The sequence below is a fragment of the Lampetra planeri genome, chromosome 2 (assembly GCF_965212315.1).
Source record: "Lampetra planeri chromosome 2, kcLamPlan1.2.h2, whole genome shotgun sequence".
In the NCBI taxonomy this organism is placed as follows: domain Eukaryota; kingdom Metazoa; phylum Chordata; class Hyperoartia; order Petromyzontiformes; family Petromyzontidae; genus Lampetra; species Lampetra planeri.
In genome coordinates, this window is record NC_136108.1 from 33,396,415 (window position 1) to 33,418,288 (window position 21,874).

At 46.3% G+C, this 21,874-nt stretch overlaps 1 protein-coding gene across 2 annotated transcripts in view; it reads left to right on the forward strand.

Moving 5' to 3' along the window:
• The window catches only part of PTK2 (protein tyrosine kinase 2), a 67,670-nt gene that overhangs the window by 19,565 nt on the left and 26,231 nt on the right, over positions 1-21,874 (forward strand). For both annotated transcript variants that reach the window (XM_078613698.1, XM_078613708.1), the window contains exons 4-13: positions 677-764; positions 1,482-1,561; positions 2,380-2,442; positions 5,464-5,518; positions 6,264-6,404; positions 9,207-9,284; positions 15,008-15,115; positions 17,375-17,492; positions 20,112-20,142; positions 20,835-20,887. In XM_078613698.1, coding sequence (XP_078469824.1) covers positions 677-764; positions 1,482-1,561; positions 2,380-2,442; positions 5,464-5,518; positions 6,264-6,404; positions 9,207-9,284; positions 15,008-15,115; positions 17,375-17,492; positions 20,112-20,142; positions 20,835-20,887 — 815 coding nt within the window. The remainder of the gene's footprint in view (positions 1-676; positions 765-1,481; positions 1,562-2,379; positions 2,443-5,463; positions 5,519-6,263; positions 6,405-9,206; positions 9,285-15,007; positions 15,116-17,374; positions 17,493-20,111; positions 20,143-20,834; positions 20,888-21,874) is intronic.

The following is a 21,874-nucleotide window of genomic DNA, read 5'->3' on the forward strand; positions in this document are numbered from 1 at the left end:
GTAGGCTAGCAGTCGGTGACTTTTTAATGTTAAACTAAACTATTTTTTACTTTACCAGGTAAGGCCCACTGAGCTATGAAGCTCTTTTTCATAAGCGCAACCTGGCCACAAATGATAGCTCAACGAAGTGCCTTATCACGTGGAAATTTATAGCAGCCAAATACTCGAATTATCGCCACACAAACCCTGCCGGTGTGTTGCCCACGTGTTATGGCTGAAAACTTTCCACCACATGTTGGCAACCCTGGCTGGCTGGCTAGCTAATGAGCTCTTTGCAGTTTTAATTTAAGGTTGTTATGCTGGAAGCCGATGAGTGTTGTTCAACAAACGCACGCAGGTTGTGCATTGCACATCTCCATGTGCGTTTTCCTTCCTCTAAGCCGAAAGCGCCTTCGTTGCATGGAGTCGACTGCTCGGAGTTTCATTTCTTCGCGGACTTCTTTCCTGCCCTGCCTCTTGTCGTGGCCGCCGTTCTCATTTCTCGTTCCACCGCATCATTTCGCTCTGCACGGCGGTGAACGAAAAGTGTCGGGCAGCGCTTAACGACGCGCGGAACAGCCCCAAAAAACACGTCGGGGAGCCGTGCATTGCAGCACGACTACGACAAACCCGACGCATGAGCACATGGGTCATGTTGCCCACACCTTGAAGTGTTTGTTCATCGTGCGATGTGTAGGTATGAATTAAGAGTGAGATACTACCCCAAGCGTTATGTGGACCTCTTCAGCAAAGACAAGCCCACATTCGCCTACCTTTACCACCAGGTAGGATACGCTGCTCAAGTACTTGGTTTCAATGTGTAAGGTGGGGTCAGCGGTGGTGCTGTGGTCCCTGCGCACCTGCGCGAATTAACCTAGAGACATGTATGCATGTATGTTGAACGTCTTTCCATATCGTACGTAGCCAACCTTGCTAATTGGTGGCGCGGGGGAAGGACAACAAACTAAACACAAAAAGCAGCTGTAAAGAAAATAGTTTTCAATCTTGATTTAAAAGTGCATAGCTTCAGTGGCTTCCTAATATCGGAAGGAAGAGCGTTCCAGACGGCCATAGAAGCACATGCGAAAGCGTGCGATGCAGTGACCATCTGCGAGGACGACTGGAGTTCACGTGATAGTTTATGTTCCTTGACAAGATTCCCGGCCACGGCTAACATTAGTGTCGGGAAACCTCCGAACTGGTCCTGGCTTGCCCCGCTCCCTTCACAAACCTGCACTGGCCGGTTGCGGTGAACTTTGGTCAAATAATTCCCGTGACTAATACGATGTGGGCAAGCCTTCATCCAACAGGGGATTAACAAAGGGCTTTCATTCATTAATATCAGCACAGAGTTTGTGATTGGGTGCCATCTCGGCTATCGTTTAGCGATGAGTGCTGTGTGATAATCCTGTGTCTTTTTCCATCACAATACCTGTGCCTACACAGCGCGTGGTAATGTAATCATTAGCGCCGTCATCTCAATGATCCCTTTCACTTCCCAGGTGCGTAGCGACTACATGCAAGACTTTGCGGAACATGCGGATCATGACACAGCAGTGCAGTTGGGCTGCTTAGAGATCCGGTAAATAACTGTTGTACACACACACTTCCAAAATAGACGCGAGACCTTGCCATACTTTACAAGCTGCTGTAAATTCTCCACCGATATGGATAGTGGTATTGAATATCGAAATTATACAATTTGCATTCCGTAGAGTCTTAAAACGAACCACATGACTCATGCACTTAGCAGACCGCTAACAAGATGCTTTTGTGATGCACCATTGGGGAATTCGGCTTTTAACAGGAAAGAGACGCGTATAATTAAGTTCTGTGTCTGTTAATAAAATTGTGTTGGGTGGTACTAAATGGTAGCGTGTGCACATGCTTACTGCTGTTTTACTATTTTTACTTGTGATACATCTGTAGAGAGAACTGAAATATATACTTTGAACACTAAAGCTCCAATTTTGTTTGCTTACTATTATTACAAAGAATGTTGCACGTGAATGTAATCACACAGGAATTGTAATCCAGAGGAAACCAGTTCGCTCGATTCGAACTCCCAGCTTGACGGTTGAAACAACGGGGGAATTTCTTAAATCCCACCACCTCCATCCATCCGGCAATATGAATGAGTGCATCACATTGAGTCGATTGACAGGTCATGTGTGATGGGGTAAGTGTGGGTACTGCCACCTCCTTTCAAACATGTCTGGCCAGCGTGGCAGAGGAGGCCACAACCTCCACAGGAGGGGCTCTCTCCAGAACGCCCTCTCTCGTGTAGGCCCTCCTGCCAGCGGTGGTATGAGCCAGCAATTGCAGGACTGCGCCTTTGCTACAATTACGCAATGAAATATTTGAAGTAACACGAAGCGTGACTTGTCCTTTTGCCAACAGGAGATACTACAGGGAGATGCCACAGATGGCACTGGATAAGAAATCAAACTTTGAGTTGCTCGAGTGAGTAATTTTTTTTCCCCATGAATTTTTTTTCGCCATGATTTTTTTTTGGCTGATGTATTAAGTGGTACATTTTCACCTACTGATTTACACTTGCCATTTTGGAGGGGGTGATGGGTAAAACTGCATGTTGATCGCTCGCCTGGAGTATTACTTTACAAGTTCAAGGGCACGCGAACGACCGAGCTAATTTTATTGCTTAAACAGAGCAACATCACACTTGTAAATTCACATTTCCAGGTTTATTTTGTTTAACCAGCTGAGAATTCAAGAGACCAGGTGATAGTCGAATTGGCAAGAGTGACCTGGGGCATTAGTCTGCCAGTAGGGGGCGATGATTGCTACGTATAATCACAGTTGAGTAATTTGCTTGTAATTTTTTGCATTTGAACCACTTTAATTAATTTCGCATCGTAAATAGCTAACCGTACTAATCGCAAGTAATCACTTGAGGCTGACTCGACCTAGGGGAGGCCCAGGACCGGTTCAGATAATCATCACCCTGCGTTGACCGTGAGCGGGAATCGAACTCTGGTCACCGGGTTTGTAGCGCGGTGCGTTAACCACTGCACAACCACTCTCCACACTACGCCAACACAACGGCCTACTGTTGCCGGTTGTCGTCGGGGGAATATTTAACGTCCACTGTGAGTGAAGCAGACGGTGTTATTATGGTTATAAATCAGGCTTTCACAGGATTAACCAAGGCGGCTCCTGGATTCGAACCGTGAACCTCTGCAAAATGCGGCGACCGCACTACATCTGGGCCGCATCACCGGCCCAAAGGCATAGTCTGTGGTGTTTTAATTTAGGGAATGGATCTTAAATTTCGATTTAAAGCTTTCGTGACTGCAGGGATTCATCTTCTTGGTTCTTTGGGTAAAGTCACGTAGAAGGGAAATAATAAAATAATAAAAATAAACAATAGAATAAAATTCTCACGACGTTTTGGCCACAACGCAAGCAGCCGTCCTCAGGTGAAGAACAGGGCTGTCGGTAAGACAGCGTCCGAATTCATTCATTCGGACGCTGAAAGAACCAAGAAGAGGAATGGATCTTTTTATTGTAATTGCCCGGTTTTTTTATCCCCATCAAAAGTTTTTTTTTTATCCCCATCAAAGTTTTTATAAAATATCATTAGCGTGATGTATAACCAACCTTGTTCCAAAGGGTGATGGACAGTTGGACTTTTAAAGAGTGAATAGCATTACTGTGGAACTTTTTCATTCAAACTGTACTGTGTGGCACAGAGTGAGTCATAATTGTGGCTTTGTCAATGTGTGTCTATAGGCATTCCGGTTCGTAGATAGATTCTCGTGCTTAATTGCATGGGAGAAGCATAATTCATTTATTCTCTTTTCAACCTTTGTGACACGGGCACCGCAGCAAACGCACGCCGACTGATATTACTTCACGTGCATATTTTTTATTTTAACCCCTACATGTTATGGAATGTTACGTGAAAGATTTCAAAATGTTATGCCACAGTGATTTGTACATTGTGCACTGCGAGGGTGCAATAAAGTGGCGATTCATCGACCGTTCTCCGAGCTCACGATGTGAAAGTTAACGTGTTTCGATTCATATATGTGCACCGTATGTAAAGTTTTCACGTGATCTTTATAGCTGCTAAATCAACAGTTCTCAACCTGTGGGGTGGTGGGAAAGCCTTTCAGTGTGGGGGACTGTGGGGGAGAGGGTTTAGCGAGTTTAAGGGTGCAGTCTGCAGCATGGATACTGTGTAGGAGAACTAAAGAATGTATGTGGGCTTCATCAGCGCCACATTGCAGTGACAAAATACACGAATACAAACCATGATACAAATGCCTTGCGACAGCGATGACTAGAAATGTGGGCATGTAATCTCGGTGCATTGTGACCTTGAGGGGGGGGGGGGGTGTCATCAGGACAAGTGGTCTCGATTATGGGGGCCGTCATACAACAAGGTTGAGAATGACTGCACTAAATTCTCAATACTTTCACCACAATCACAGTAAAATATAATGATCCTTCAGAATCAGAATCTGTATTTCGACTGGAGGAATCCAGTGATCCTTGAATCAGCTGTCAATCCTGAATCACGACAATCGAATTGTGTGCTCCCTCCTTAGTCTCGACAAGCAGCCATCTTCTCTCCAAGCGACGGGACGGGTTCTTTTAGCACTGGTTTTTGTATCTTGTCAAGTATTTGGGGCGCACTCGTTGATGAAATCTGACCAGTTTTCACGTCGAGTAAGTCCATCATAGCAACAAAACTTTATACAGCAGACAGCCGTAATGGATCAGTGATTTCAACCTTGGTTGTAATGCATCAAAGATTGAACAAGTTCATTGTTTAATTATTAACTTACTAAGAGATAGTTTTACTTCTCTATAAATTAAGCTGCTATGGAGAGCTTTTACAGGTGGGACAAAGTGCAGCTCCCTTTGTTTTATGGACTGGGTAGGTCTGCTGAGCACACTCACCACTCGTCTCTTGTACAATTGACCGCAGTTTTCAAACATTTCTCGGGCATTTTCAGTTTAACACGAAGGCTTTCGTGAACAATATTGTACTGCATATTTTCAGGTTAACATAATTCATCGCAATTTACATGATAACATTACCCCGCCCCCCTCTGATAGGCTCGCAGTGATGTCATCACCTTTACTCTATTTAAGACTGGAAACAGGAAGACCTCTTCACAATTCTGGAAATTTGCCTGACGAAGCTGATTGTAATCACCAGCAAAACGAACTAGAATTGTAAAAGTTGTGGGTTTACTCTCCAACACACCGGTGTGCTGAACTAGTAACTAATTGGCACGTTTTGTTTACGTGACAAACCTTCCTAATTGGCTGTGTCGGGTGGCAGTGTGTTAACGACACATTTATATTTACGCGCTCTAACAAAACACGTTATGCCTCCGAAATTATATTTGTCATGCCGATGGTATTTGTGCTGTTGATAGTTTCACAACTGACTTCCCTTGTGGCTGCCCTCTTTTCTCGCTGTCTCTGGTACGTGCCGCCCCTCCTCAGGAGGGACGTGGGCTTGCGGAGGTTTTTTCCCAAGCAGATCCTCGACACGTGCAAGGTGACCACAGTTCTGCTTCACGAATCGGCGGAACGTTCTGTTTAAAAAAGAAAAATGCGTTGCGTCACGTTTGGGCACGAGGGTGTGTTTATAATATAAAAAAGTAAAGGCAAAGGTGCAGGCCTGTGATTGCGTGCTCACTTCACCTATTGCAAAAGGGCTTCCACTAGAGGGAGCTTTCCTAAAGGATATTTTGGCCTACTCTTCCACGCTAGACATACGTGGGAGCACCCACAGTTTACCCCACCACACGCCACCTTCAGATCGACTCGATGTGGGGAACCCATTCATAAGGCTGGGTGGACAGGCTTGGATGGATTTATCAGCACATGTTTATATATTACACATTGCGTCTTATATTTATGGGCTTGCATGCTGAAATCTTAGTTTTAGTTGTATGTTTCTCTCGTAAAGACGGCGATTATATGTCTATTTATAAACTGTATTCTGAAATAGGGTCAGACAAATTGATTTGCTGTCATGGCTGTGTGCAAGTGCCTTGCAGTAGGGTTGTAATGCACTTAAAATCTCAGATGAATCGGTGATCCATCTGTTTATACGATTATGAATGACACACTTTCGAGTCGTATTTATTTCGTTGTTAAGGTTTCCATATTGCCTCCCGTCATCATTCACGTTCTGTAATTATAAATTGTGAATCCTGAAAGGACCAGATGTTGCTTTGGCTGCCACAGCTGTACGTTTTTTGTCTGTGCTGATTTCCTGGCTGTGTGTGTCTGTTCAGGCCAAGAACCTGCGGAGAATGATCCATCAGTCTTTCCGGCAGTATGCCAGCTTCTCAGAAGAGCAGTGCATGCTGAAGTTCTTTGAGATCTTCTCTTCCATATACCGCTTCGATCAAGAAAACTACAAGTGTGGTCTTGGGGTGAGGCCTGTCTCTCAACCGTACACCTCACTTTGAAGGTTTTTTTAATTTCTGGTCGAAAACAAAGCTCTAGTGATGCAATGCGATATGTCGTTGATACAGGACTTGGTTCGTACTTGTGTTATGTGTCATCAAGTAATCGGTGATGATGATAAAGAACGGCTTGTGGATTTATTCAGCATCTAAATGCAACAGCATCTTAAGAGGCTGTACAGAAACAGTGGGTGTTTTTTTTTATAGAGAGAAGCTGTCAATCATTGGCAGAGGGGAAAAAAAGAAAGATCTTCAGTTTGGATATGAACTGGGCCAGGGAGACGAATGCACAGATGGCTCGGGGAAAGCAGTTGTAGAGATGACCTTGGGGTTGTAGAGGCGAATGAATGACCTCCCACTTCTTGAAGGTTGACTGGGCCCTTTGACAGAAAGCCTCTGTTGCCAGACTAGAGAGTGTGCATGGAGGGGTTTTAGAGTGAGAGGAGAGGTGAAAGGTAGACATGGGTGAGGATCTTGAAGACAGTGAGTGCGCGATCTTGAAATGGATATGGCTTTGGATTGGGAGCCAGTGGAAGTGATTGGCGTTTTGGGGTGATGTGGTCACGTTTGAGGACGCAGTTGGGTAGTTTGGCAGTGGATATTTGGGGTCATCTGGAGTTTGTAGATGAGGGACTTTGGGGAGGGAGTATAAGTAGTTGTGGTAATCGAATCGGAATATGATAAGGAGACGGATATGAGTCTCAGAAGCAGTTGGGGTAAGTGAGGCAGCCTGCAATTTTCCCCTTTGTCGCCTTTTTCCATGTGGAGAAGATAATTATTATCAAACGAATTTTCTCATTAATACTAATGAGAAATTACAGATCGAAGCCTCCCGAAAATAAATGGCGTAGCTTTTCTTTGTATGTCAGTCATGGAGAATTAGTCTAAAATAGTACCTTTTATCTTGACCTTATTGAATCACCTTATTCAATATTCAATTGCCCTTTTACATTCTCTTTTGGAACACTGCATTCGCTCTCAAATGCCCATCAACATGCACATAATAGATCACAGCTTCTCATCTGCTGCTCTCATTTTTGGAATAATGTAGAATTCACTCTGCATACTTGTGATTCTCTGCCAGTGGCTAATACCCACCAAAACATATTTGTCTCCTAATCCCTTATGGCACATCCATATATTACCCTGTCATGCCTGTGAATTGTTCAGAGATGCCATTGCGTTTGGCAAGATACGAAGCCCCCGTTATTTGCAGAGATTTGCACAATTACAGACGGGTTCAAAGCGCTGCCTCGTTTGCACTGAATGTCGCCGTCAAACACAACGCGGCATGGGAATTTAACCGTGGTGGACTTAAGTCGGATCGTGTTCTGCTGCGCATAATGGTGTTGGCTCGTTCGAGACATTGCTGCTGGTGCAGAGAATTAATATTCTAGCGTGCAGCGGTGTGTTTGTGCGTAGGACGTACAGCTGCACTGCAGTCTGTGTTACCCTTCCTTTGGCGTTGCTGTTTCCCGCAATGGCCTCTTCCGGCGAGTGTTAACTCTCAAGTAAACAGGGCAGGCTGCGCCATCGGGCCTTGCTCGTGAGCTCTCTAAAGATGCACTATAGAACACAGCGCTTTGGAGTGACGGCGTTAAATGAGGAATGCGGCGCGGTGATGTTATAGCCGTAGGATAACAGGGAGCCTCAATTGCGGGGTTGCCTAATTGTTAATGGTTAAACTATTTTTTATTTAAACGTTACACATACACGCCATATTGGTCGTAAACATTTTCTGGTGAAAATTACATGTTTTTTAAAAATCTTATTCCTGTGCTTAATGATTATTTATTGCACAATTTGATTGTCCTCTAAGAATTTACAGCCAACGTGGCCACAGTTGAATAATTTAGTCGTGCTGATTAAATATTTAGGACATACATATGGGCCATTTTATCATATAAAACTTTTAAAAACCATTATATATGCACGAGTGGTCACGCTCTGAAATATGACACTTGCTATTACCCCAGCTCTGAACGGAGAGACTAATGGCCACATTTGGCTCCATTAAAATTCTGATTTAATGCATTTTAAATTCTCTCTGAATGGCCGTGATTGAGCATGTAATTTTACGGTATTTATAATTTTGCAAATACGCCTATTTATAGTTTTTTTTTCTGCCTCGTATGTTTAGTTATAAATAAGTGCGTTGGCTTTGACCTGTAACTTCAATCACAAACTATTTAATGTGGCTATTATGATTTTCCTTCGCCAACTAAACTTCAATAATAACTTGAACAACCAACGTAGACTCCAAATGAGGATATTTACATATATTTTATGTTTATGATCAAGTCTATAATCAAACCCATTGCTAATGCTCTGTGTGACATTGTTAAAATTCTCCACTTTTGCCTTTTTCAGTAACACACTAATTGTTATAGATTGTCAATGGTTCCAAATATGTTTCCCTGCGGTGTGAATATTTCAAACTTAAATAGCTGGTGTATGTGCGCGGAGTGGGTCATGACGCAGTTGTGCCGTGGTTAGCAGGCTGCGCTACGAACCCGGTGACTCAAAATCGTTACCCGCTCACGGCCAACACCAGTGACGGTTATTTAAACCGGTCCTGGCCCTCCCCTTGGTCGACTCAGCCTCAAACGAGTACCTGGTGCGGTGTGTATAAACATGGCCATGACGTGCATGGTGCTGGCCACCCACCCCATCGGGTGCCGTGCCGGCCTTTATAGGTGCTCACTGACAGCACTTGCCCCAAAAGTATGTTGAAGTTATACGGGGGATCTTTGTCTTTGTTTTTGGCAGAGTGGATGGAGCATCTCTGTGGAGCTGGCTATTGGCCCTGAAGATGGAATCAGCTACCTGACTGATAAGGGCTCCTCGGTGAGTCTTGCTTCCAGGATACATCCAACGATCCCTTGCTGTCTGTCTGTCTGCCTGCCTGTCTCATGTGTTTTGTCTTTGTCTCTGTCTGCCAGTCTCCTTGACTGCCTGTCTGCATGTCTGACTATCTGTCTTTTGCCTACTTGCCCATCTCACTGTCTGCAATGTCTGCCTCTGTACGTTTGCCTCTCTGTCTCATTTCATCTATATCTGGCTGTCGGTGTGTCGGTCTGTACGTGCTGGTTTGTTTGTACACCTCGCTCGGGATTTTATTCAGGCTTGTCCATTTGTTATGTTTGTCGCATTTCATCTGTCGGCTGAGATGCAACTTGACTGTGCAGTTTGACCTTTTCTGAGACTAACGGTCACATGCCTTTGCATAGCAGACTAAATATATTCCATCGTCTGTGAGCAAATAAAATAAAATTTCCGTACAAAATTTCAGAGAACCTATTTAATTAGTCCCATTCTACATGTTGCATTGTTTTCAGTTTGTCAAAAATATTAAATAAACTTGTAAAGATTGCATTTTAAATGAAGGGTTAGGCTTCCCATTTCCTTTTACCAAAAAAATGTTTCACGGCAGAGCCAAACAAAGAATGTCCGCAATGTGGCAGTTTGCTGGCGCAAGGCTGTGAGTTGAGATGTGAGTAATTCCTCAGTGACTTGTCAAGGTTATGCCTCTCGCTTTCCCTGGGGCTTGCCTTGGGAAAGAGCAGGAATCAACAGATGACAAGCGGATGTGCCCCTCTTTGAAAGAGCAGTGTCGGAGAATGATGCTATACATTAGGGATGAGTGTCAGATTAAACAAAATCTGGTATTGGAGTTTTTTTGCATTTTAGGCCCAATTTCAGAGTTCACTTATTTTCTACTTATTTAACAATTTATCTAAAATTATAGTTGCTGAGCACAGGCCCGAAAACTATTTAAATGTATTTAATTTTAATAACTTTACCTGCTTATGGCCTAATTTGGATAATTTCAATGATTTTAATTATTAATCATTTCATTTTTAAGGTAAATTTCCATCGGTAAAACAAGTTTTTTGTTACGTTAAAATATTGTTAGAAAAATTGATGCCACATCGCAGGAAAATAATGTCAGGTGGTATAACTTTTGGCAGGAAAAGCACAGAAGTGGTGCCCTGGGCATTAAAGCCACTTCCTGTGCCTTTAGAGTTTCAGATCAATCCAAAAGAAAAGAAATTCAGATTGTCCAACATTTGGTATCTCGGCTCAATTTAGGATTTCTGCGATTAATCTGAAAATCGTGACCACATCCCTTCAATACATATATAGCAGAGCTTTGAGTATTATTCCCTTCTCTGTGGGCATCCCAGTTCAACCCAACATTCCAAAAATCATGAATGCTGTTGAGCCAACATGCCACTGCAAGTTGCCATCCTGCCGTTAGTCTGAACCACTGACCGCCCACCCCTTCCAGCAACGTTAGACCGATGACTTGGGGAAGCTTCATCCAGCAGTGGATAGATCATGGCTGAGATGATGGTGCCCCCCCTGAGTTTTGAGGCTCAATGGGGGCTTTTGTGAGTAAACGGTGAGCATTATTAAATGTGTAAAAAGTGTGCCATATTAGTCACACTTGTAAGTGCTCAGTCGATTGCAGTGGAGCTGAACTTTTTGCCAAAGAATTTACGCAGCTGTGTATTTAATTTAGTTGTTACAAACACTTTAATTAAACAGCAGGCAGTTTATTCATAGTCACGTGAGAGCCCATTGAGGCAATACGCCTCTGTGGTTAGGGACGGTCTGAAGAAAGCGTGCACTTTTTAATCTTGCGATCTGAAATGAATAAAATCGCGAGCAATAGATCTTGCATGGAGTTAAGTGAACGCGACAGCTATATAGCGGAGGGGCCTCTTATTTATATCGGTAGCCAAGTTTGGCATTATGAACCGCGAAGGGCTTACTAGGTAAACAATTCAACTTGAGTGAGAAAGCATGAAATTTACGGCTGTGGTACACGATTAGGCCCGCCTTGTGAAGTACGTCCCTTGGGGGGGGGGGGGGTGCGGGGCGGGTGGTGCGAGTGCCGTTTTTCTTAGCGGATGGGAACATTTGCATGTGCAAATTACATCGAGTTGCGCGTTTTAAGTTTTGCCGTCGGCGGGTTGTGTGCGTGGGTGAAATTGAGTGCAATTGAGAAGCCGTCGCCGCAGTCACCACAGCGCTGTCACGTGGCCGCAACCCAGATGCCGAGTGCCGGGGTTTATTTAACCCTTCCCCGTTTGAGACTACTGTGAGATTGCAGGAGTGTGGGGTGGGGGGGGGGGTCCCCATTCGCCGCCGAATCTCCGAACGCGTGAGCAGTTCGGCTTTAATTTAGATTTGCAGAGGCGTATCGCCGTTGTTTTTAAAGACGTCGTGCTCACCGCAATGAACCATAGCGACACGACCGCCGCCAAACTGTGCCGCACGCCTTGTGGGGGAGCCCCTTGGTACGGATAAAGTTATTTCATTTAACTTCTGTCTTCCAGTTCTGTGTCGATGACGTACGTGCACGTCATCAGAACGGGATGGGGTTAAACGGCGGCCGCCTTTCGGGGGCGGCGGGGGGGTCGTGTTTATGCGGAGCTGTTCTTGGATGCTAGGGGCAAAGTAAAACCCCAGCACCGATTTATGTGACACATTGTCGCGCTACGTTACGTCCAGCAGGGACCAGCCCTCTCCTCCCCCTCCTCCCCCTCCTCCTGCCCCTCCTCCTCCTGCTCCTCCTCCTCCTGCTTTTGTTTCCTCCGCCGCTTGTTCGTTAGAGTACCGTCTGACGGACGGACGGGCGGGGCGGGCGGCCCCCCCCCCCTCGGGCATTGCCAAAAATAACAAGCTTCCTGCTATAAGTGTCACTACCCCAGAGTCCCAGACGCAGCGTTAACCCATTCCTCGTGCTCTGCTCCACGATTAGTAACGGTTCAAGTCCAGCACGTTCTGTGATTGAGTGCAGACTGAGAGCAAACGATAATTTGGAGTACTTAGTAATTTGGTACACGCGTCGTTCTTACGTGGATGCATGTATGTTGAACTTATTTTGCACCGTACGTAGCCAACCATGCTCATTGGAGATGCGGGGGAAGGACAAGAAACTAAACACAAAAATCAGTTCCAAAGAAATGAGTTTTCAATTTCTATTTAAAAGTGCATAGCTCTGATAGCTTCCTAATATCGGAATGGAAGAGCGTTCCAGACAGCTGCATAAGTGCATCTTAAAGCACACGATGCAGTGACCGTCTTTGTCCGACGACTAACCAAAATCCGCTGCGAGGATGACCGAAGTTTGCGTGATGGTTTTATGCTCAATGGAAGAAAGAAAAAAAAGCACACTAACGCGAAGGTGCTGTGCTTCACAGACATTGTCCGCGATGGTTTCGCAGTAGGGGGAGGCGATGATTGCCCTGTGTAATCCCAATCCAGTAATTTGACAAGAGGTGTGCATACAGTCATTGTGCGGTACTTGTACGTAGTCAACCAATTAGCACGGTTGACTACGTACAGTGCGAACGAAGTTCAGTGTACATACGTACATTGTAACGACCGTCGACTTTCGATGTTCATATATCTGACCTTTTCACATATCCGCCGAAATCTCAGTCCCCAGTGAGTCAGATATGTAACATTGCACTACGCTTGGTTACACAGGGTGTTTACAGTGACCCCACTGGTATCTGATGTCCCTCTTACTTCTCAACAGGTGATTGAATATTCTAAAAGCAAAGGTTCCGTATGGTAAAGAGAAGAGAGCCAAACTTGTGGAGTCTTAAAAAAAAAATTCTTCAAAATTGCACACGATTAACCTATTGGGGTGTCTAAACATGGATCGCGCAGCATTACACGGAGGGACGAGAAAGCGGAATACGTGGATCAGAGAACAAGCACATTGACTGCAAAGGAAAGTCGGCTTTGGCAGGGATGATGGCTGGCGGTCGAGACTAATGACAGAGTAGCAGCCAAAGGGACTGGATGCATCCAAGAGGACGTCTACCGAGGAGACGGAGTGATGACATCGGCTCGTGTGCAGTTGGCTAGGTGGACTGTTGCTTTGCTAGGACCGTGAGGATTTTGCGATGGCTTGGGAAGGCCTTAATCCAGCAGAGGATAGATCATGGCTGACGATGATGGTTAATACAAAGTAGTAAATGTCAGAAACTTGACGAGTAAACAGCCCGAACAGTTGCGTTTTAAAAGTGCTGTTGAAGTAAATCCTATATAACGCAAATGAACCTGGTGATTGTGGAGTTGAGCTATGTCACGTTGTACCGTAGTTGTGGGTCTCATCTGGAAGCTTATATTCATTAATTGCAACCAAAATGAGCCGCGGTGCTTTAGTTGGGAAGGTGGAGCACTGAATGACTTTCGTCGCGTTGTTCCTGCATGTGAGCCTTCACTTTATACATATCGAGGCCAACACTGCCCCCTCGTGTGTTCACTACAGAATGCATTGGCCTCACAACGCTGTGTGAGCGGAAACTGCAATCTTTCACCCTCGCTGGCAAAATTTTATGATTTGTCACCATTCGGGGTCACGATTCGACTCCGGTTTTTAACAGTTGCTGTAAAATGGTAGCGCCTCCAGTGGTTGCAGAGTTCACGTAAACCCGTTGTAATGCAACGTAAGGAAATAGCAGTGTGGATGCTCGCACCACCGGACCATCATGAATGGCAAAGGTGAGGGGAGGCCTTCATCCTGCAGTGGATAGACAATTGTTGAAGAAGAAGATGAAGAAGAAGATGATGATGGTGAATTAAAAACAAAATCCATTTTCAGTCCACTGTTGGATGATGAGCCTCCTCTGGCCATGTCAGTTGTGGGGGTTGACCATACTTCACCGCACTGGTCAGTGTCGGTTGGTAAAAGCGAGGTCCAGGACTGGGTTCACATCACTCGCCACTGATAGGGAATTGAACTCAGGTTGCACGGGTTTTGGTTCAGTGCACTAACCACTGTACCCCACCACATATAACTTATTTCCTCATCCTCCTCATCCTCCCCTTCCTCCCGTGTGCTCCCCCTTTCTTCCTGCTGCTCTAATCTACTGGGCCGTCTGTGAAAAAGAGCTCTATAGCTCATCGGATTCCTCCAGTATAATGAAAGATTATGATTCTACTAAAGATTATGATCTCGAGCCGTGTGCCCTCTTTGTCCGTCTTGAGGACATCCGTCCCGGCATCTCTTCTTTCTCCTGTTCATCTTGCCCCCCCACCCCCCCGTTCTGCCGCCCTGTTACGCAACTGACGCCACTCCCCCTTCCGTGGCGTGCCATGGGTAACAATGTTTTGTATGAGTTGACAACATCAAGCCTTACCCACGCACTCTTCCACCCCGAGCAGCCAATTATAAGCTAAAAGTGCTGTGTGGCACTTCATCAGCAGATTTTTTTTATTGAGTATCACTGCACAAAAGTCTCTTCTTTTTTCTTGTACACGTGCATTTATAATCACGCTTGCAACTTGACATTTTCAATCGAAGACTTTTTAAAGTGACATGAACAAAATAAGCGCAGATGTCGTAAGCGTTTAGGCGTACGAGCGGATACTTCCATCGCTTCGCTTCTGCCAATGTCTACAACTTCAGTAAACCTGCGCTGTAATGCACCGGATGCTTCCGCGTGCACCTGTTATTGACATCGACCGTGCCCTACCGCCGATCGGTGCCATGTGCGCCCAGCGTGACGAGCCTCAGACGCGTCTTCCTCCCTTGCGCCCTACAGCCGACGCACCTGGCCGACTTCACGCAAGTCAAATCGATTCAGTACTCCCAGACGGAGGACCGCGACAGGAAGGGCACCCTGCAGCTGAAAATCGCCGGAGCTTCAGAGGTGAGTCGTTAGCATCCGGCCGTCCCGGTCTGCCTTGCGTCCCGGTCTGCCTTGCGTCCCAGATGTTTCCGTGAATGCGCGACGAGGCCAGTGTTAGCTCTCCGACGTGTCTTCGTTGCTTAACCGCGCATTGTTTGAAATGATTTCCGACGTTTCAGCAGCTCAATACAGTTTCTGTGGGAGGAGCGATTCACCATGCCTGGCAAGTTGATGCATTGTCACCATGCAGGGTCATGATTCGACTTTTTTTTACAATTGCGGTGAATGGAAGCTCAGCATGTGAAGTGAGACTAAGTTATTTAAACTATTTTTTATTTTACCATGTAAGGCCCACTGAGCTATTAGCTCTTTTCTGAAGCAACCTGACCACAAATGATTGGTCAATGAAGTGGTTTGTCACGTGGACATTTATAGCAGCCAAATACTCTAAACACATGTTGATTCTAAATTTGGAGGGAAAAACCGGAGGACCTGGAGAAAAATCTACGTGACCATGGGGAGAACATACAAACTCCAAATATACAGGTGTCGGGGTCGGGATCAAACCCTCGACTTTCAGCATTACAAGCAAGGGAGTTAACATCTCACCACCGCGGCACCCTGACGTTGGCCGTCATCCCCAACAACGAGAAAACACATTGGCACAGCTGCGATAACCTTGCGCGGCAATTTGAGACCGACATTATTTTTCAATTCCCGCAGTGAGCTTTTGTTGTGCAAGCCTCCTTCCTGTACTGTGCTGTGAATGCATCCGAGCAACGGTGCAAGTGTAATAATGTAGTTGGGGGCTGGGGGTGCGTTGGTACGCGCACGACACTCGGAACACAGACGACCTGAGGTTGATGTCTGGCCACGCACGGCTAACCATCAGTGGCGAGTGATATCTGAATTGGTTCGTCCACCCCCTTCTTCACAATCTCAAGCTGACCGGCTTGGTGAAGTATGTTCAAGCAACCCTCTATGACCAACACGGCATGGTGAAGCCTTCATCCAGCAGGGATTGACAAAGATCTTTCACATTATTTTTGTTTTACGGCAATTAATGCAGGCACAGTTCATCGGCATGTTGCGTGCAGTGGGGTAAAGTGTTGGTACTCCCTCCCCTTACAAGACGTTTGGCCAGTGTCGCAGAATCGGCAAAGAACACCCTCAACACGGGGGGGGGGGGGGCTCTGTAGAGCTCCCTCTAGTGCAGGCCCTTTGCCAGCGGGGGTGTGGAGCAAGCGATCGCAGGGCTGCGCTTTTCACTTCTACCCACGTGAACGTAGACAGCCTTGCAGCCATAGACTGTGGCCACCTGTTTGTCAATCCCCCATAGGCTCTCGTGTGCAGGATATATTTAGTGTGCGGCTACCAAGCGATGTCGGACTTGTTTTGTACACCTACCCTTGAACGCAGGGCAGTGCCTTGAGAGTGTAACTAATGAAGCGAAGTGGGCATGGAAAAAGCACACGGGTAGTGCGCATGCATGCTCGTAATGCACAACTAATCTGCTAATGGGTCGGTCAGCCCACTGAGTGATGTTTAAAGTAAATGGGAGGCTCTCTATGAATTCATATTTGTTGTCGTATAATGGAAATAAATGGACTGGTTGTGCGTCTCTTAGTTATGCACTTGACTTAATTCCTTGTATCGCTTTAAATCCGTCGAATGATTAGCTCCAGCTATTGCTTTGAACAATGTTGACATTAAATTAAATGACCTGAAATATTTTTTTTTAAATCAAGGTATACAGTTGGGATGCTGCCGCGTTATAATGGTTAGCAGCGTGCTGGGCTTACGATCCAGAGGCCGACGGTTTGATTTGCACGTACGTACATATGTTGAACTTCTTTCCCATCGTAGTCAACCGTGCTAATCGGAAGTACGGGGGAGGAAGGACAACAAACCAAGCACAACAAGCAGTTCGAAATTAAGAGATATGTTAGCAGCTGAATCTCCCCATCACCCCGCTCTGTCCAACCAATGGGTACAGCATGGTTCATCAATTGACACATTCCGTGCAGTGGGGTAAAGTGTGGGTACTCCTACCTCTTCCAAGAATGTCTGGCCGGTGTGGAAGAGTAGGCCAAGAACTCTCTTAGAGGGGCTTTCTAGGGCTCCCGCTATTGGAGGCCCTTCTGTCAGCAGTGGTTTGTGCAAGCAATTTCATGAAATCAGGTCTGCACTTTTACCTTTAAAAACTAAATCGCTGGACGTCCGACGAATAGAGTTGGTGCCAGCGTGGTGTCCATTCACGCGTGTATCTCCACCCCGCAGCTACTCACAATCACCACACCCTCGCTCACGATCGCGGAGAACATGGCCGACCTCATCGACGGCTACTGCCGGCTGGCAAACTCCACCGGCAAGTCGTTCGTTCTCCGTCAGCTCAAAGGTACGCCTCCCTCCCTCCCTCCTTCCCCTCCCTCCGTCCGTGCGGCAATCAACAGTAGTTCACAGCCACGGTTCGGTAGAGCTGTCGTGATTCACATCTGTGCCCCTGTTCGTCCCTGCCCATGAAGTGTCGCGATTTGATTCAAGGATCAGTTCTTGTATTTTTTTTTATTGCAGTGAACGTAGCCGGCTGCAATTACTTACTAAATGTACGATTTCAAACTTGCAGTGAGTCTCGCGCAGTCGATTCGACGTGCGTATCATGAACTTAAAAATGTAAGTCGATTAATCGCCGTACCTCTACTTCTAGGGGTCATACAATGTGACCAATGATGCGGTGGGGGGTTACGTGAGCACTATTCTATTTTAGTGTATGGCAGCAATGTGTTGAGGAGCGAAATGCAAATGTCGAGTTCTGTTAGCCACGAGAGAGCTATAGGAGAGTTCACGTGGGTTGTGCTTTTCCACCCTTGAAGGAGCGTAGACTACAATGGTTTACTGTGTGGTCCATAGTCTGGGTTTCATGGCCACAATTGCACTACCGTGGGCTGTCTTTAATTTTCCGTTCATGAGGGAGATGTGCTCATTAGCCTACTGATGTTTTGATGTGGTTGATGGTTACACCGATGTCTCCAAAGTATATCAAAGCCAGGAGGTGAAATGTTTGTGTCTTGAACAAGATATGTATTCTGTAAGTTTGCGTTGTTTCATTGAGTTTGCCAGCGTTCCTCCGGCTGGGCGAGTTTCTAGGATGGACTCTTAACTAGATGCCAAACAAGAAAAGAGCTCCTGAGGCAATATTACTAACCTATAACTAGAGCCCTAACCAATAACTGTAATTATTAACCCTTATAACAAGAACTCTAAACCCTGGACCCTAACCCCCCTAAACCATCCACGAAAGCGAAAGAAGTAGCGTCCCTTTATAATGTATTGAATAAAATATGAATAAGCGCAAATTGCAAAGTGCCTCTGCGCATTCGCCACAACTCAAGGAAGCCGTGGGATTAACCGAAAATATGGTCCGTCATCGTCGTTACGATTTATCGTCAGCCTGTAGGTGTCCGCTGCACATTTGTTTCCACTTTGCTCTGTCTTGTGCCAATATGCTCAAGTCGTGCCACATCTTTCTGGCACTGATCTCTTGTGGTGGTCATCGTCAAGCCATTCGCTGTTAGGCCTTCCTCTCTTTCCGGTTCCTTCCATTTTTGTGTCACCGAACAACACGCCGTTAATTTTCCTGTTGTCCATCCTACACGTGTGTCCAAATAGTGCCGGTTTCCTTCTCGTCACTGCCTGCATCATCAGGTTTTCTTATACGTGCAAACCTTTTTCGCATACGGTCTGCAATTGTATTAAAATCTGCGGGGGCGAGTAGTGCCGGGGAAATCTGTTTCTCCCTACCCAGTGCTTGTGGTGAGTCATCACTCCCTTGACCAATTATTTGACGGATCATTTATCTGCTGTGAACCCTGCTGTGGATGAATGCAAATAACAATTAGCTGTCATTCATACAGGCAGACTATCCAGTTGCAGCTGTGTGACAGAAAAAACAAACAAAATAAAACCCAACTGTGGCACGGAAAGAAAAAAAAAGTTTTGTTTGTCGTACCTGTCATCAATGTTGAAAAAAAAAGTTTTGTTTGTAGTACCCGTCATGAATGTTGAAATCCGTCTTCCTGTCTGGGGTGACTGCAATGTACCTGCGATGACATGCTCGTCGATAACCACCGTGCTGATTAGTCACTAACCGGCACTGTAAACGTCAAAGTCCGTATTTGTATCTTGTCTCCTACACGCACACACACGGAGAGAGGGGGGGGGAGTGCAAACCTCTGGATGGAAGAGAAAAATCCATATTTGTCAGTTTCCCAAAAAAATATAAACTATTGGAATCGTGTTTACCTTTCACAACAGAAATAGTTGCACCTTGGCAAACATGTGTCGCCGTGATCGTTACCAAATGGGTGAGCGGTGGTTCAGCGGTTAGCGCGCTGCGCTATGAACCCGGCAACCCAAGTTCGATACCCGCTCACAGCCAACATTGGTGACATATCTGAACCGGTCCTGGGCCTCCCCTAGGTCGACTCAGCCTTAAGGGAATACCTGGTGCGGTGTGTAAACATCGCCACTTGGGATACGGACATGGGTGCTGGCCACCCACTTCCTCACGTGCTGTGCCGGCCTTCATACGCACTACTCGCTAACAGCACTTGCCCCCACAGTCAGGCTAGACCGGGGTGGGGCGGGATCTTTGTCTCTGTTACCAACTGCGCCAAGCCGTAGATGTTTGGCCAGTAACTTTGGAGAGTTCCGGGGAGAGGGCAGGCCCCCGCTCGACAGGAGGGGAGGGGCTCTAGGAAATTGCTTAGTCGTCTGATTAGCCTGGGGGGGAGGGTGGGAGTGTCGTGTGTGCGTGTGTGCTACGTTACGTCACCTAACCTGCCCTGAACACAGGGCTGGGCAGGAGACGCAGCGAAAAAGCTCGGCGGCCGGCCGCCGTGATACACCATTCGTTCCACGATCGTTTTGCCTGTGATGCGTGGCACGCGATTTCCTCGCTGGATTGCTACGTGGGCGATGTTGAAGGAGCTCAAATGCTGTGTCTTTTTTGTCACAGATGGAGAGAGAGCGCTGCCGTCCATTCCAAAGTGAGTGACCTGTTCCACGTCGTTCTGTGTGTTGTGTTGCTGTGTGCGAGACGGAGAGAGAGAGCCGTCTGAGTTGTTCCATTGGCATTGTGTTACCGATTGCCCATTTCGCTTGGAAGTCAAGAGCTGCTGTCCTTGGGTCTGTTAACTCTTCCTGTTAGTTTGAAATGTTTGCGGTTGCCAAGGTAGGCGAGTTCAATTCCTGATTGGCGGTTGACTCAGCCCTCCAATGAGTACCACTTTGTGGGGACGTCAACATTGGTTGTGCTATGGACACACCCGCCCCCGCCACGGGAATGGGGAATTTCCATCAGTGGCTCAGTGCTGTTAACAGGAGATGAACACCGCTTCAATGCTCATCTGTGCACCAAATCACTTTGACAGTAGATGTTTTATGTTTAAATGTAAATGAGTGTCCACAGAACAAATAGAATGTGACATGAGTAAAGTGCCCAATTACTCCATCCTGGCCCTGTACTTTAACCACTCAAGTAGAACGGGCGTCTGATATATTGCGCAACAAGATCGAATTATAATCTCACGGCTCAACAAGGCAAATACGAGTAACTCCTCGGCAACTTGGCCAACGCAACCCTGCAACGGAGAGACTTTACTTGGGTTTGTGCGAGGCATGTTTGAACTCCGAGCGGTGACATGCACAATGTGGGTTTCGTTTGTCTTTCATCTGTCAGGGTCCAAAATAACGCCGCTCACGCCGGAGCAACGAAGAAAGTAACCCCGGCTGGTAAGCGATGGATGCCCTCTACATGCGCGCGTGTGCGAGTTGTTGCCAACAGAGGGCAGCACGGTCTTACGCTGCAGGCTGAAAACTGCCGTGAAAGCGTTCGGTCATGAACTTGCCCGAGCAAGCCGTTGTCTTGTTTACTCAAAGGTTAAGCGAACGATCGTTCCAAATGAATGTTTGCAGTGCGGGTCCGGAGACACCAGTTCGGCAGAATGCTGACGTGCTCTGGTTTTATTTATAATTGCCGGTAAGACGCTCCCTTGAGAGCGGTGGGGGGGGTGTTACTTATCATGGGATAATCGAGGGTAATGAAACAAACTAAAAGTTGAATGAGAAAAATAAAATGAAAAGTTGCTGAAAAATGGACGATGGCCAGCATTGCCAGTCCTGGACAGTATCACTTGGTTTCCACCTTTGCTTTCGCTTGAGCTATGACCGATACACCCGCTCATGACACGAGCACCCAAAGCAAAACACAAATATTTGATTAGGGTGAGAGTATAAATTTGTTTTAAATAGACAAAACTGAATGGAACAGTTGCACGAATTTAAACAATCGCACTTTGCGCATCTACAACGGCATGCTTTGGAACTTATAGCAACACGTGTAAACATTGCTTTTGTCTCGTCCTGAGATTATGGCTCGGGTATGTGCACTTGACCTGTCGTCAAATTTTTACATTAAAAAAACGCCCAATGGGCATTATAATGTAATAAATGCAACCTAAGTGAAATAATTCCTGCCCTGTTCCCACCACCCCCATTTATTTTACCTCTGGCTTTTCCGAGGAGATGTTGGCATATGGCCTCACACAGTGGGCTTAATTGCAATAGCTGAATATTCCAGGGGGGGGGGGGGGGGGGGTGGAGGAATCCATAGCAAGAAGTACAACATGGCCATTTGCAGATGACCGATCCCAGAGAGGTGGGACTGCTCCGTGTGAGCTGCCCTTGTCAGAGAGCCTCATAAATAATTGAGTGTTGCTT